Source organism: Homalodisca vitripennis, chromosome 7 (assembly GCF_021130785.1).
Source record: "Homalodisca vitripennis isolate AUS2020 chromosome 7, UT_GWSS_2.1, whole genome shotgun sequence".
Taxonomy (NCBI): Eukaryota; Metazoa; Arthropoda; class Insecta; order Hemiptera; family Cicadellidae; genus Homalodisca; species Homalodisca vitripennis.
The window spans coordinates 75,083,407-75,101,844 of NC_060213.1; the positions used below are offsets into that span (position 1 = coordinate 75,083,407).

An 18,438-nucleotide genomic window follows, 5' to 3' on the forward strand; every position below is an offset into this window, starting at 1 on the left:
GCATTCATGGCTTGGCCTTACCACTGATTTAATTAGTTGCACACCATTTAACTCTGTAATATTGTTATGTAGTCGTGTTTGGCCTCACTTGTACCAGATCCTTCTAATCTCAAATGATTGTTTTGTTTATTTCAGGTGGTGATGTCTGTAGCCCAACTCTACCACCATCTGGCCCCTCGCAGTGAAGTTTCTGTTGTCGCCAAGTCTCTCATCCGACTGTTTGCGGTCCCACAGGGAGGTGCAGTCGGTGGTACTCAACTGTATCGCCTCCATATCCACTATTAGGAAGGTGAGGGCTTTATGGGTCTCTGTAGTGCTTCAGATAAAGGGAAATATAATTTTAGTTGGTATTAAATTTGACTTTAACCCATTGCGGATCGTGAAAACGGCGCGCGCGCGGGCCTTAGAGTACGAATTAATCCGTATTGCAACGCAGCACCCGCAGTGTTTGCACGCCTACCTGCCTGCTTAGCGCGCTCGCTAATTATACATGTTTTGTTTGTTTATGTTGTTATTTATGTTATATAAACATTATACAGATCATATTAGACAAGTATATTATACTAGAAGTATATTCATAAATATCCTCGGAAGCACTACTTTGAGCGTTTTTATTGATATTGAAATGATGTTGAAATAGAGTTTCCACATCCGGTGGTGTCCCAGGAACAATGTCTGAAATAGTCTGAACATCTGAATCATGGTCACTAGCCCGCTCGTCACTGTCAACATTAGTATCCGCGTAATTATGAAAACGTGGACAAATACGCGTGATAGAACCGTCTCCATCCTCAATAACACTATCGATATCACTTTCATCACTTCCACTTTCTAATAATAGTCTATCTAATTCAGATGATCGTAAATTGTCACCCATTTTATTTACGTACACGCACACGAGGCAAAGGAAAATAGAACGCCACGACTGTACGCCTCAGACAAACAATTTGTCGCAAATAATAACGTTATTGACCGATAACGAGGGGAGTATTTGTGGACGAGTATCAGAGATAAGATAGGAAGCCAGTCCAGGAAAACTGACTATAAATATCTCCGAGGCTTATAACAGCGATAAGCGTTCAAAACAAATGAGTCATCCGTACCACGTCATCCGCGTGAGGGTCACGTCATTGTGCTTTTGGTCCACGCCTCGCTCCCGCGTCACCCTCACGTCGTTGATCCGCAATGGGTTAATAATTTGTCTGCGAAAAAGTATTGTTACCTGAGAATACAGCTCCAAGTACTGCATCTAGATCAATTTAACCCTTTGGAATCAGCATGAAATTTATATGATTGCCCTCTTAGATTGCCTGGCCGCCATAGCTGTTGTCTGCGTCAGGTAATTTTATTCCACCATCACGTCCCGTCCCTCAGCTCATCGGGCCATACCTAGTGGCCCTCGCTGTTTTGCCATTCAGCTTGTCAGGCTACTATGTGTGGCCCACTTTATTGTGCAATTATAAAATTGAATCCTTATCCAGTTGTGGCTGGTATGTGCTGCAATCTCTCAGTCAAATAATTAACTAAATTAATATTTATCTATTTGCAGCACATACCATAGTAAACATTGTTCAGAATTGTTTTTATCCAAGTGTCAGTATCACTGTAGCTGCTATAGTGAATCATATGAATGTATTAAAATACTAGTGCATTTGGTGGAGACGTAGCTGAAAATATGGAAACGAATTAATATTCTATCAATACTAGAGACCTACTAGATGCTGATTGTATTTTTATTCTGCAAATAAAAATACTTTTAAAACAGATAAACAGTTACAGATCAACATGTAACTTAAATTACATATTACTTGGATCCTTTAAAAACAAATAATAGTAAATAACCAATCAATAAAGTTTGAACCTTAAAGCCTATAAACTTTTTGAATTATTGAGGATTTTATTTAACCCTTCCAACGCTGCTAACGCCTAAAGACGCGGAACTGCCGATGCTTTAAACGCGGATAACGTATACAAACGCAAAAGCTTTAATTTTGAAAATGGCGAAGAATTAGTTGTTAAAACTTCCGTAAAGAGCAGGTCAATGTTTCTTTCGACTGTCGGGACTAGACAAAACGCTTTGTCATCGTTTGTGGACGTTGTAACGGTATCTACTAGGGTTGAAAACAATCGCGCCATTTTTTGTGTGGCCTTTGTGACGCGGCATACGCCTACAGACGCGTTCGTTTCATTCAGCTGTTTAACTACGTGTGTGATGATCGTATGTTGGTTATATTGTTAAACAAAGTGTTTTGAATCAGTCCGATGTTATTCCTAATAGTGTGTTTTAGTTTGTTTTTACTAACATTTAGTGTAATGTTTTGTTATCTTTTACCATTTTACTACGAAAAACGTAGTTTTGAGCGCATTTTGGTATATTATGTGTAATATTTTTTTCAATTATTTGTTTTGTATTTTATACCATTTTTTACCATACAAGTCCAGTTTATTTATTCTAAATAAATAAGGTTTATAAGTACAATATTTGTTTCATTTCCCTTGTAGGCTATCATATAAATAAGTTTGTGTGAATTTCATGTTATTACATTTCAAGATCTTATACTGAACTTAATTTTATTTACTAATTATACAGAAACTTCAGTTACAATTTACTCATTATACTAACCTGTATAAATGTAATAATCTGTCAATAGTGTTCCTATGTACATTATCCTGCAATGCAGTTTATTCAAAATTTTCAAATGTTTTCGTGCGTATAAAATTCTCAAAAATATGTAATATTACATGTTTTATTATTTTTTCTTATAAAGGTAATTACCAAGGAATATGAAACAAAAATTAGCATTTGGAAATTAAAAAAAAAAAAATACTTTTTTTTATGTCTTAGCGTTTAACAGTAATTTAAACCTTAAAGCGTCATGAAAATTAGGACCTGATCTTTGATAAAGTTACAGTTTTTTTAAATTTACAAATGTGTAAGTTAAATTTATTTTTCGTTTCTTTTATGTCAAAATAGAATTATTTAACGGAAAATAAAATTTGTTTATCCCTTTTTCTAGGCTAATTTTTAACTTTTGAGAATTATCGTAGAATAGCAGTGTAGTTGTCACTAATATTTTTATCATTTATTCAGTAAGTATGGAATGAAACACAGTTTTATAGATATACATATACTATATTTAACAAACCAATAAAATTAGAAAAATACAAGAGTAGACAAATATGTTCAATTTGGAGGCGGGCTGTCACAACTGACATTTCGCGCGTCTCCCGCAAGCCACTGTTAACGCGTGGACTTTGAACCTTCTTATCGCTCGCAAAACCTGTAGAACATGCAGGGCTTGAATTATGTTTCTTGCTTTCTGATAACATCCTTATGAACGTAGTAAAATATTAAAAAGTTTGGGGTTGACCAAAGTAATTGCTCAGAATTACCAAATCTTCAAATTCCGAATCGTCTGGATTCACCATTCACAGGAATAATGGTAAAAACACTAAATAAATACTAGAAACTGCTGTATATAATATGAATAATTTACTTTAAAAAAGAATAGGACACAACAGAAAATTAGCGATAACCGAAATACATATGCATGTACCGGGACGCTTCTCACTAACTGGCTAGATGCCTTGACGGGAGCTCTCGTCAATGACTTTGTGAGGAGGCGCGTGGCCACGCCCGCAAGACAGTGTTTGGTCCAATTAGAAGCAGCTGCCACTCCCATTGTAACAGAATTCGAGGCAGGGGCAACCCGCGTGTTTGTCGCATGACTACTAGAACCATCTAGCAGCAAAATAATTCAACTAACATAGCAGTAAGAAAATAAAGAATGCAAAAACGCGGATCCACGGCAATAACGTTTTGAGCTTGTAGTGGACCTCCGCGGATCCGCGTCATAACGCTGGAAAGGTTAAATTAGCGCTTTAAGGGTTAAATCTCAGTCATTTAAAAAGCTGAAGTTCAAATACTGCCATTTAAATTTGAGTAAAGTGATGTACGTGGTTACGCAAGCACCAAGTTATGACGCAGAACACAGCTTCTTTGTGTTTCATTGCATCTTTTGGCATTTTGGTTTTTGGCACTATATCAAGGGGAAGTCTATATACAATTTTAGTATGCAATTAAGGTCTAATTTAAGACTGAAACCATACTTCACCAAGATTGCATCCATTCTATTTTGTGCAACATTTTTATTTTGGCTATTTCACAATTTAAACCTATAATGAAATGTTTTATTACAAACTCTTAACAAATTTCACACACTTTAATATTGGGCTATTTCCTAAGTGTTCAAATGGTGCCAGTACAAAGTTTTAATGTGACAGCTGTATATATTAATTTGAGAATAATAGTAAATTTTAAAAAGTTAACTTTTACATTTATATCGCTTTATCCGCACACGTCTTATTTTGACATGCTTACTATTATATAATCTTCATACCATCACTGTTGTATAAATTAACTTTCAATATGATGGCAAAATAAGAAACCAATCTTTCTTTTGACTGTTTCTTGTATTTCTAGACATGTTTATTATTGTAGTAAATGATATTTTAATCGAAATAAAATTGTTAGTATATTTTTTGCATCACGGACCAAAATGTAATGAGTAATGTAAAATAGTTTTTTTTCACAAATTTGTTGTAATATCGTAAAGCTTTTTCCTTACTTGTCCTTACATTAGCAAATCTTGTGGTTTAAGTTTTTTAAACGGAAGTTATCAAAGAATGACAAATTTAAAATTATTTCAGTTCACTTTTTCCTAGTGTGGTTGAAAAAAAATCATTTCTCCTCTAATTTAGGATCATTTATATCTTTACAAATAATTAACAGTTTAGTCTAATAGACAACTGTATGTGTACAGAGCATGTTCGAGCCATTCTTGAAGAGCTTCTTCGTGCGAACTAGTGACCCAACACACATCAAACTGTTGAAACTAGAGATTCTAACTAATCTTGCCACGGAGTCAAGCATCTCCTTCATCCTGCGGGAATTCCAGACCTACATTTCCAACCCGGACAAGGAGTTTGTGGCAGCAACCATCCAGGCTATTGGCAGGTAACTTTCACACATGGACTATTAGTTTACATGGCTCAACTAAACTCATATGTATTATCTTTAAACGCTTTCTGTTATAAACAGCTACAAGTTTTTATGAACTTAAACATCATCATGACATTGCCTTTTTGTGTCAAAGCTGGATTTCAAAGCAAAACTGCAAAATTATACCACTAGAGAAACCATAACACACTTATGAAACTACAAAAAAAGTACATGTTAAAGCATGTTTGACATTTTATACCTTTTTGTGGAGGGCCTCAGTTTAAGAACATTTTAATATGAAGATTTTCTTGTTTGCCCTGTTTGAAATAAGGACAGAAAACATGTTTAGGACAAGGACACATAGAGGAAATTTAAATGTTTTATTAAGATCGTTAGGTTGTTATGTGTAATCTTCATTACTTATACTTTCTCAACTAAATATTTAAAGTACAGTGTTTATTTATTGTCTTCACTAATGATATACATTGTTCACTATTTCAGATGTGCCTCCAATATCAAGGAGGTTACTGACAGTTGTCTAAGTGGCCTTGTTTCTATGCTGTCTAACAGAGATGGTGAGTTGCATATAACAATCTATCTACTTGTTTGAATTGTACTTTAATATTCAAGAACATTACAAATATTTTCTTTGTTCTGGCCATAAATTGTTATCAATATTATTAATTTTGTGAGCAAATTAAATTTTTTTAGGATTTTTTAAATTTTAATTTTAATAATGGAGCTCCTTTTATGTTGATAAGACAGATAGAACAGTCCTACCTTTACTAAATGAAAAATTTGGTCCTCACCATCTTCTTCATGGCTCAAACGCATTGAGTTTAACAGTCAAGAAGAAAAGAGGACTAACCTTCCAATTTCGCAAGGATAATTTTTTTTACTATGGTCCTCAAAGGGCTTAGAAATTGAAGTCCTTACAAAAATATGTTTAGTTATATATAAAATTTTACATTTCAAAATTGTTTAGTGCTACTTTGAGAAGTGTGATTGTGGTATTTGCAAACTTTGTATATAGGTAAATTAGAAACACTTTACTTGCCACCAAAGCTTGTGATAACCAGGCTCTGTCACAACTTCGTATGAAACTGTCCATTGATATCTGAGGATGGACCAACAGTTTTCTGTGATTTTATCATTCTGAATGAATGAATGACGTTTATTCCAGCAATTTTACTAGTAATATTTGTAAAGGCCAATTATATCTCCACAGAAAAGTATTATGTATACATATTTACTAAAATAAAACAATTTTAAGATAAAAATAAACAATATGTTATTATAATAATATACAATACTGGAATGCCTACATGGAAAAATATGCATGTGTGTAGGCCTAGTTGTATCTAACTGCATCCGTTAAAATTGCAGAAAAGGCCAGAGAAATTTAGAAAAAAGTAATAAAAACTGCTCTGTCTATTGCTTCTTGGAATTCGCTATGTAAATAATGATTTGGGTTGAAACGGTGATAACAATAAATTTTGTAAATAGAATGGTATGGTACCATTATAGTTTATAAAAGTATAAAATACTACTTTAAAAAATGTAGAAAAAACTATAGAGGAGTGAGTTGAGAGAGTGTGTCCCATCAATAACAGTGACATGTCCGTCAAGGGTCAGGTCCCTTGTTTCCGCAGTGATGATCTCTGCCTCTGATAAGCCTAATTGTAATAACCACTCACTGATAACAATATTTTAAAACTGGCTAAGATTGAGCGTTGAATAAATTAGGAGCCTGGAAAAACGAGAAATGTTTCTGAACAGTATATGTAATATATAATGAGATTTTGTTGTGGAAAAGGATCTATAAAGTTGTAGAGTGGCTATTCCTGTTTTATGGACATATCTGGTGGGGAATGGGGGAATTTCCCCATATGAATGGGGAATTTCTGAAAATATGGAGTGAAAATTTGAGAAGATGTAAACTAAAAGAGATTTTATAAATAAATGATGAACTGTAAGGACAGATAATTCCTCACATAAAATATCAGTAGGATAATGACGACCTTTGTGGAAACCAATTTTTAGTAACTGTTTTTAGCATAAAAACAAGGTGTGGATCGATGTATTATTAGCTCCCCCCCCCCCCAAGCAGTATTTCCAAATGAAAGCAATGATTGAATATAAGCGTAATATGCCAGTTTTAACTCGCTTGCATTCAGAACATCGTTCAGTTGTTAAAAGGCAAAAATTAACCGTCTTAGCTTCGTAACTAAATAATCTATACGTCAGTCTGTGATCAAAGATAACTACAAGATACTTTTACACTGTTGTTTCCTCTATACTTTCGCAAGTACAAAATTTATTAAGATCATTTCCACAGCTATGAATGATCAGAATTTGTAAATTGTACTCAGAAACAGTGTGCAAGGGTAGTGGTAAAAATTTAGTTTTTGAAATATTAAGCGTTAAAACTTTTTGATCGAGCCATTTCTTCAATACCAAAAGGCCACTCTGAGCTTTAATTTGTACTTCTGTCCAGTTTTTCCATGTACAAAAGATTGACATGTTATCAGCAAATACAAAAATTTTCCACTTAAATGTATTTTTAAAATATTGTTGATATAGATTAAAAATAAAATTGGAGTACTTTCCTGAACAACACCATAATCTACTGATAATGGTCACTAGCCACCCTGCAGACAAATGCATATTGTGTTCTATCAGTGAGGTAATTTGAAAACCATGCAAGGACACTTCCACATACTCTAATAACTTCTAGTTTGTTGAGTAATTTGTCTCTTTTTTAATCGAGTCAAATGCTTTCTTAACATCGAGAAAAACAAGCATAGAATAATAAACTCTTGGAATGCAGACATTAATTTATTTATAAAATCAAATAGGACATTTATCTTAATCACTACATTTAGAGCACACAAACCAATACTTAAAACTTTTATTTTTGTGAGGCCTTTCGATAGCAAGGCTATCTTCGTCAGGCACATCACAAAAAAATAGGACATTGTTTATATTTTTATCTTTTCTGAACTTATACTGACAGTCACTTAAAATATTGTTTTGATGATGAAGATAGGATACTAACTGTTCTTTAATTATCATTTCTAGTACCTTAGAAAAAACGCTGAGTAGGGAAATCGATCTGAAGATATTTTTGTTAGTAAATTCATTTGATTTTTGAAACAGGAACAACTTAGCCATTTTAAAATTACTAGGAATAATGCTGGATCTAATACTTAGATTTATGAAATGGCACAATGGCTTAACAAGGGTCAAAACATTTAGGTAAAGCTAAAGGATATCAGCAGAGACACCATCAAAGCCAGGGCAGAACCCTTCCATAAAGCGTCCATGTGGCTTACAATGTCCAGTTCGATCACAGTGTTAAGGCTGAACAAATAGTCTAGCCACAAAGTCATTCACAACCGGCTCCTCCCCTGAATCAATCGCATCAGCCAGCTCCCACCCAACAGAAGCAAAATATGAATTAAAATTATTTGCAATTTCTTTAGTTGAGTAAGGAGTGATATTAGAAAGCCCGGATGTTTTTTATCAGAAAGATAGTTAGTTAACTTAGTTCAATAACTACAGACCAAAATAGCGTGGGATTATTTTTTTATTTATCAATTTTATCAGGATAATATTCTCTTTTTGCACGTATTTTAGAATTACTGAGGTATTGTCTGAGATGCCTGTAATCTTTTTTTAATTTTAAATTAAAAGGCTGTTTTCTTACTGCTTAACTTAATTTATCTCTTACTTATTTATCAACACCCTAGATATTCCAGGTTTCAAATTTTTTAGTCTGGTATTTCTATTGGAAATTTCTTTTTTTGATTCAAATACTGAATTGCAAACAAAACCTGTAAATTCTTTTGAACAGAGCTGACATCTGCGCAACACAAGATTGGGCTCAGACAACGCAAGCTGTTTTCTATAACAACAAATTGTTTTCAACTTTTTCTCATTCCAAAATTATTTTTATTGTATTATCTCAGCACCAACATTGATTATGATCTCTTTACATAGGTACAATAAAATTCGCTGTAGTTGTCCGAAGCATCTAAAGTTGTTCGCTCATAGAAAATGGATGCAACATTTAATACACAGTTGGCAAGATTTTCAAAGAAAGCAATGATTTTGAAAGTTGGAACTCACTTCCCAGATATTCCTCATAGCACAACACCAACCTGAATGATTTCTGTCCTCTTACCACATTCCATCTCACAATATTCCTGTAGAATATACCATTTCATATAATACCTACATTTTGTATAAAAACACAATTCTCATTCATATTTGAATAACTGTTGTATAGAACCAAAGTGTCAAATTGGGATATATTGTTTATGTTAAAAATACAAAAGTAAACAATAGTTGATTTGATATTTCTAGTAGTTCCATGCCAGTCAGACATGTTTGGCACAGCAACTGGAGTGTTTTTAAAAGTAGTAAAACTGATGGTGATATGACAGAGGCGGTTGTGGCGGAGAGTGTCGTCGTGATCAAGAAGCTGTTGCAGTCTCAACCATCACAGCACAAGGACATCATTACACAGATGTCAAACTTGGTGGACACGATAACGGTGCCGCAGGCGAGAGCTTCCATCCTCTGGCTTCTGGGGGAGTACAGTCGGCTGGTGCCACACATAGCCCCTGATGTGTTGCGCAAGATGGCCAAGACTTTCATTCATGAGGTACTGTTCTATAGTCTTGGAATGTTGGGAACTGAAAGATCTCAACATTTACAGCCTACAGCCTAAATTACCCTTTTGTACAGTTTAGAGATCATGTTATTCTTCCTGATCTCTATGGCTAATTTTACTATAGGTGTTATGTCTGTGAAGTTGGCAGTGCAACTCAAAAGTATTGTTATGGAACCTATACCAAACGTTTGTGCTTCGTTTGTGCACGCAATATTGACGTTTGCGCTCGATGTATTTCCCATCAAAAAATAATTTTTGAAGCACTGCCAACTTCACACGAGCAGTGCAACTTCAAAATTTTTGAACGAAACCGGTGCCAATTGTTTGTGCTTCGTTAGTGCACGTTTGTGCTTCACTGCGGAAGTCAAAAAAAACGAATTTTTGGAGCACTGCCAACTTCACACGAGCAGTGCAACTTTAAAAATTTTGAACAAAACCGGTGCCAATCGTTTGTGCACTCATTCCCGACGTTTGTGCTTCACTGCGGAAGTCAGAAAAAGGAATTTTTGAAGCACTGCTAACTTCACTTGAGCAGTGCAACTTCAAAAATTTTGAACGAAACTGGTGCCAATCGTTTGTGCTTCGTTTTTGCACGCAATCCAGATTTATGCGTTTTTGCTCGATTTATAGATGCATAAAAATCATTTTCTAAAGTGACCACCAACTTCATATGAGCAGGGCAACTTCATATTTAATAAAATTGTACTAATCGTTTGTGCAATCCTGATTGTTGTTAAATACACCCTATTCACTGAAACATGCCTACAGTTGAATTATTCGAGCTTATTATACGAATCTAGCCGGTATATAAATATGTGCCGTAGACGATCTATTAATAAACATGGCCATGACATTTTACGACTGTCTCTTTACCATCCAGAGCTTAGTGTTATTGAGCTAGTCTGGTCAGATGTCAAAAATTAGGTTGCTGCACATAATGTAATGTTTGAAATTACATATGTTGAAAATTTCAAACGTGATCCCGCCACAAGAGGGTTATTGGTAGGTGGTGGGGGGATGGCGCTGCAGACATGAAGTTCGCTCCACGGTTTCCCTCAGTACAATAGTGGTTGCCGTCCCTATAGAAGAGGTTAGTGCGTCACAACCCCAAGATAAGTCACAACAAAACTCGTATTTTTATGGTTTATATTTGTTGAGGTTTAATTTCCAATTTCTAAACAAACTTTATTTTGTTATTGTAACTTGTCTTTGACTGTACTGATTTGTACAATTTTGCATTGAGTATATATATTGAGGTTGATAGGTCTTTTACACTACCAATCGTCTAAATGACCTAATTATATTAAACGTTTATATTGAGAGAACTGTCTTTAACTGAACCATTCTTTGTGCCAACGGTCCAAAACGTGGATATGTATAAACAATATGAACAAGGGTCGTAGTGACAACAACCCATTTTTAATTAAATGGATAACACATGGTAAGAATGTAGTAAAGTATTGTCTCAATGACCCTACTTTTATCTGTTCAAAGGTTCGATTAGTCAACTAGGCTCTATATGTCAACTGCGTGCAACCAGGCAATGTGGTGAGATGTTGAGCGCAGTTGTCGTGCGGCACTGGGCTTGCGCTCGTATCGGTTTTGCGTTCACTATTCTCTAGCAATTATAAATTTACTAAAGTAATAGTTGTTTGTGTATTCATCCAAAACTATATTGACATAAACTCCTGTAAAAAGAATGATTAAAACGGGAATAATAATTCAATGCAATTTCCACAATTGAAAACTTACTTTTTTACAATTTAGTTCGATTAACTTTATGATGACTTACAAAATAAATATATCGTATGGAAAGGTGTGTTTTTTAATGTTTAAATTAATTAATGCACGTTCAGTGTTTTTCACAACAAAACTTTTTCTTCCATTGTTTTTAACATCTCTTGTAATCTCAATAGTAACTATCTCTATATCTCTTAATTTATAAATAATTTTCGCTGTGGATTGAATAAAGTTGACACTAACTATAGTTAAGCAGATTCACTGTGACAAGACGTGGCTCACATTGAGGTTTTCAGCAAATAGCCAACAATACAAAAACTGTTTAAGCGGCATCCCCATAATATATTATGAGTTTTGTTACTTATTGTGTTTTTTGGTGCAAATAAATTACATATCCACATTACAGGCTTACGTAAGGGTAGGGTATTCAAATATTTTCTGTTCATTTAATTTATTTTAAGATCTGTTGTTTTAGGGTTTATTTCTTTACTAAAATAAAGTGTGGTTACAATCTTAGGTTTAAGAGGAATGTTTTAACGCGGCCGGCGAGCGGTCTTTTCATGGCTCTGGTATTTACTACAGAGATAGAGACGTAGACATTATTTTCACCAATCTAAAGTAAAAACAAATATTGTGATATGAACAAATACTAGGCACTAACCAAATATGTAGTATTATTTAAAAGGTCATTAAAAGACAGAAAAACAGTGTATTTTCGGATTCACTAGAATCCTTCATTAGAAACACACTGACTAAGAAAACAAATAAACCAGAATCAAGGTAATTCTGGGCATTTTTTCTTCACTTGGGAGTAATACTTGATTCACGCCCAAATAATACTAAACCTAGTACAAATTTAATTCTGTAACTTATGACCATGATCTTAACATTAAATCATTTTAAGTTTCAAGATCGAAATTATCTTCAAATTAAAGGAACTGCTATGGGTACACGGATGGCTCCTTCTTATGCCAATCTATTTATGGGTTCAGATACATAATGATACAGATGATATTTTTTAAATATGGCAACACGGTATCAAAACACTTAAAGACTTTCTTTCTAATCTCAATAAATTTAGTATTTTAAAATTTACATAGTCTATCTCACCAGATTCAGTAACATTCCTTGATACTGATGTGTTTATTGAAAATCATAATTAATTTTAAAACTAAAATTCATATAACAAACAGTAACAAAATGCAATATTTGCATTTCACAAGCTGCCAACCAATTCACGTTAAAAAATCAATCACTAAAAGTCTATAAATAAGGGCAAAAAATCTTTGTAGCAATCAATCTGATTTTCATAACTATATAAACAGACTGTCTAATGTCCTTACTGAAAGGGGGTATCCAAAAAATCTTGTTGATAAACAAATTAGAGCACCAAAATTCAGTTCCAGTGCTATTAATCCTAATGATCCTACATTTATTACTCAATATTTTCCTGGCCTTCATAAGATCAACAAAATTCTGAAAGTATCTTTTCCCTTTTTGGAATCTTCCCCTGATACTAAAAATTTATTTTCTAAGTCCTTCAAAGTAATCTTTAAAAACCTCCAAATTTACAAAACACTCTCTAGACCAAAATTTAACTATGAAAGCAATTCAAGAAATAATAAAATGCGGCATTTGTAAAATGTTAACAATTTCTAAATCTTTTAAGAGTAGGACAACAGAAAAAGAATATTCCATTAAAGGAAACATTGATTGCAACAACAAAAAATGTAATATATCAACTAACCTGTAAATTTGGTTCCAAAGATTATATTGGCAAAACTATCACTCCATTAAGAGTGAGAATGACATCTTCCGTAATACCAATCGGCTTCAATACGCTTTCAAGTAGTTAGAGGTTATTAAAAGACAGAAACATCAGTGTACATGTTTAATTTTCGGATTCACCAGAATCCTTCATCAGAAACACACTGACTAACAAAACAAACAAACAAAACTCAAACCATTAATGAATAACATAACCCTTGCCCACTAATGAATAATGCATATGGCCTTTCAGAACTAAAAACCTATAAAAAAGTGTAACAAATTGATGTATTTCATAACTTGGAAACACACGCGTGGGGTGGATTAAACCCCATGTTATATTAAACGTCCAAAAATACCTATTTTTTATATAAGTTTGCAAAACAAACACTCAAATAATACTTATAAAATAAACAGAATAAAATATAAGTATTATATTGGAGTGTTTGTTTTCTAAACTTAAGTAAACTAAGAAGAAGCTGGTACAATGTACCTATTTTTATTTCTGAAAATGAGTCATTAATACAGAATGTTTCAGACTACCCGGCCGCAATCTCCTGTGGTTGAACCGTTTGGCACAGAGCTATGCAATAAACTGCCAACCTAATAAATCTCATACGGCGAACGTCGTAAAATTGGTGCTGTAAGACAAACCTCAAACATGGTCATGCGACACTCATAATTAACGAGGTTTGCAGGCTCATCGGTTGTTCCTGATCAGCACAGACAGGTCTTTCACGCCCTTTCCAGAATTTTTGAAACATTAAAATTGTTATAAATATAAGAAATCCTTATTATCTTAGTTCCTAGGTTTGTTTGTATTCCAAATTATAAAATACATCAATTTGTTACACTTTTTTATAGGTTTTTAGTTCTGAAAGGGCATATGCAATTTAAGTTCCCCATGGTATAGTATAGGATAATTTTTGTTAAAAGTCATTTAATTTACTTTTTACAGATGCCGAAGCAGTCAACAGTTAAACCAGACGAGATTGTTAATCATGCATCTGAAGAATCCGCCATTTTAAATAAGAATGGTGAAGTACTGGGTCCAACTCATGAAGTTTGGAAAAAAATTTCTGATAAACTTGAATCAAGAATAACTCCAAAACATGTGTATACTATTGTAAGGGCCAATCGGAACAATGTACTGACTTCAATTAAAGAAAAATTAGGTGTTTGCAACGATTCAACTAAGAAAAGACCCTTGCTTTGTCCCACTGATGATGACGACAAAAACTCTTCATCATCATCCGACCAGGAAGTCACACATAACAGTTTAGTACCACCTCAAAAAACCTTTAAGGTGTTCATACCGTATGAAGATTTTGAAGCAATGCAGCCAGTGTACACTAAAATGAAAAGTAAAAAGCAGGGAAAATTGATACCAAGATTTTGTCTTCCGCCCTATATTTGGGCTGAAAAAATTGCACATCTTATATGGGATCAACACAAACTCCCTTGCCCCTTTGCTGTAAAAAACTCACAAGCAAACGTCGATTCAAGTGTTGGTGAATATTATATAACAATCAATGCTTACTGCACAGATTCCAAATGTAAAAATTTAGCTAAAGGAATTATAGCACACAAACCCGTATCAGGAGAACCTGTTGAAATGGAATGGAGATGTGTAGATACGGATGGCATAATGCACTCTACTAAAAGATATCTTAGAGGTTCGATTAGAACTGAAGTAGGAAAGAAACTTGCCCACACCTCGTGTACAGTGTTCCGTTGTCACGCTGCTGATGAACTAATGGATATTTGTGACCAGCAAGAACCTCCTACTTTGTATCGAGATCATGTACTTCGGAAGGCTAAACAGGAGTTCAAGGATTTACAGTACAATGTAGTTCATGGGAACGATCCTGTTTTGTGCTTAGAAGTAATGAAACATAATCAACCCCATAGTGGTTCAATTCATGATATTTCTCTTGATAAGTTTTTTGTTCACTACTATACGCGGATGCAATTACATACATACAAGATTCTGTGTCGATCTAATTATGTTGTCCCCATAATTGATGCTACTGGTTTACTTGTTAGGAAAATTATAAGAGATCATGGTGAATCTCAACACATATTCTTGTATGAAGGAGTTGTACACACTGGAAAACAGCAAATACCTGTTGTTCAAAAAAAGAGGAGCAAGATTCCAATACTATTCTGTATTGGCTAAATGAATGGCAGCGATGCGGTGCTCCTTCTCCTAAAGAAGTTGTGACCGATGATTCAAAGGCACTTCAATCGGCTGTAAGCAGATCCTTTGGCAGGTGCTATGACATAAGAGACTACAAGGACAAATGTTTTCAGTATCTTATGAATGAAATGGGAAGTCTACCTGCATGTTATATAAGGATAGATGTTGCACACATGATAAAATCATGCTCTAAATGGAAATTGTGGAAGATTGACCACAAGCGAGTGAAAGATTTCTATTTGCAATGTCTAGGACTATTAATAAAGAGTCAAAGTTGTAAGGATTTCGAAGATATTCTGAAAAATATGCTTATTGCATCAACATCAAAAGACGAGGGTATTAATAAAGAAAGAAAGCCTGTTGCAATGGAACAATCCCTAAAAATGTTGATGGAAAAAATAGAAGGAATAAAGAATATTGAGGATATATTAGTTTTTAAAGATGTAGGTCCTGAAGAAGAAGAAGTTGTAGATGATGTTGAGACTAATAAAGAAAGTGAAGAAGAACCACCTATTCCTTCAATTGAAAATTGGTCAGCAGCTATTAAACTGTTTGTGGCTGAAAAGTGCAGCGAAAAAGGAAATAGGATCAATCCTTACTATGCCCCTTCTGTAGCGAAGAAATTCACATTGTCAAAGATTTTTTACCCTGGTCTGGAGTAATGGGGCCTTTATTTAAATCACTGTATCTTACTGCATCTGCAGCCTCAGTGGAAAGTGACTTCTCAGACCTAAAACGAAGGATTTTAAAAAATGAGCATACACCATTGCTGGTACATAAATTTTTAGATATACACCTCCAGTCAATTTCAGAGCACCTAAAAATAGCACATGTATCGTTAAAATCAAATATTTCTGACGAGAAAGAAAACAGAGTGGTAGATGAAAACGAAACAGAGGACGAAACAAAACATTTTATGAGCACCAATCCAAAAACCATTGTTGATAAACATAGAGATGCTATGGAAGAGAGCCTTGAAGACTTAAACTTCTTTGAGAATTGGCGAAGAAAGGTAACGAAAACAGAGAGACCAAAAAAATCAAAATACTTAAACTCGTTTCCAGAAATCACCTTGACAGGAAATAGACTCAAACCTCCCATGGACAAACTTATGAAAAACTGTAATAATTGCCAACCTATCCGTATCGAACGTAACAAATACATATCAGTGAAAAATACCTGTACATTTGACTCCTTGACAAGTCTTTTGATGAATGTATACATAGAAAATCCACTTATCGTTCCAAAATTGATAACAGTAATAACCTAACTATGAAAACTGCTAAAAGCTTAGCAGTTGTAGGAGCCAATTTAGAAACTTTCCAATTAAGAGCCCAAACGATAAGCAGTTTGTCAAAACCATTGAACACCACGATAACAGAAAATAAGCTGAAAACTATATTAACTGAGGAATATGATTTATGGTCAAACCTAACAGATGTAAAAAAATCTTTGCTAGATACAGAATATAGTGCAATTGTGCATATACACTGCTCAAATGAATTCTGCACAAGAAACACAGAAGAAAAGCACGTAATTTTAGATACTGATAGCTTCATTATTTGTAGCCACGGTTTTGAGCAATTATATGAATCTATTGATAGTTCAATTAAAAAGGGAAGACCCTCAATACATGATTGTAGCTCTGCAGATATTAAAACAAAATGTTTACCTCCATGCACAGGCGATACGAAAATAACAATGGTTGGACAAGACCACTCGTTGATCGATACTGAATATATACAGTACACTGACAACGCAATAGATCATGATAAATTGTTCAATCGAAAATGCTCATTAAATGAAATTCCAGTTTACATTGAAATAGGCGATCAGGAATATTACTTAAATGGCTTGATCGCGTTTCGCCCTCGTCATTATGTGACTTACACTAAGACACACGGAAATGATACATGGGAGTTGTATGACGGGTTGGCCAGAACGGTATTAAAACATATATCAAATAAACAACAGGTGTGTCCTCACTTAATAATGTATACGAAAAGATTCAAAGCTACTGTTGTATAAGTACATGAATTTTGACGGTGAGGAGGAGTAGTTAAAATAATTTTTTTTTAACTACTAGAAATTCTATTTGTATATTAGAATAATTTCACCATTTAATTAAATAATAATTTTAATTCAGCTGTCATTTATTTGGATTAAAGTGGTTTTGAAAGGTTAAATACAGTGTTAAGGGATAATCTTTTAAATACTCATGCATTATATAGTAGTTTTGATTTGTTTAGTTCATATTAATTTAACTTCCACTTTGCAAAATTTTATTTGAAGTTAATTAGGTAACATGTGCTTATATATCGTGTAAAATTTTAAGGTAGAGAATGTTTAGACTTTTAAATATAACATTTAATAACAATATCATATTATCAACTTTTAAATACCATACGATAAAGTGTTTTCATGTGTTGATGACTATTTCATTGTTTATTATTATATACTTATAATTTAACGTAGTACACGGTCAAGTTTTTTATATAATGAAGTGTTTCAGTTTAAAAGACTAGCAATAAGCGTGATATACTTTGATATATTATACTATTAAGTTCTATTAATAATTGCACTGCGTTGTGAACATTTGAAATAAGATAAAATTTTTAGTTGAATTTTTATATAAATATATCAAGTAATCTTTTGTCAAGAAATATGATTTTTCAAATTTATGTTTTAAAACAATTAAGGCTCTATAACATAAAGGTAACATTAATACTAGTAAATTCCTGCTGTATGTATGATATCGGGCTAAATGTTTTTTTTTTTTTTTACATTGTTTTATAAATTATAAATAGTATTCTATAGTTCTTTGTTAGCAAACCATGTACTGGTACATTTAAATGTATTGTCAAAATAGTTTCATAATCTCTACTTCCCTTATATTGTATAATTAAAGACGCGTTGTAAGTGTAAAATTTAATATTACTTTGTATAATTGTCAATATACTCTTCATATACATTTGATTCGTGATTTATATACTGTATATGCATGTGCGAGAACATGTACTGTATAGCATAGTATTTTATAATGTACTTAAT

General features: G+C 33.5%; 1 protein-coding gene across 1 annotated transcript in view; it reads left to right on the forward strand.

Annotated features, from left to right (window-relative positions):
* LOC124365981 (AP-3 complex subunit beta-2) overlaps nucleotides 1-18,438 on the forward strand; it is a 65,061-nt gene that overhangs the window by 28,504 nt on the left and 18,119 nt on the right. The window contains 5 exon segments of the mRNA XM_046822144.1: nucleotides 136-219; nucleotides 221-289; nucleotides 4,824-5,017; nucleotides 5,504-5,577; nucleotides 9,451-9,671. Of these exon segments, the coding sequence (XP_046678100.1) occupies nucleotides 136-219; nucleotides 221-289; nucleotides 4,824-5,017; nucleotides 5,504-5,577; nucleotides 9,451-9,671 (642 nt within the window).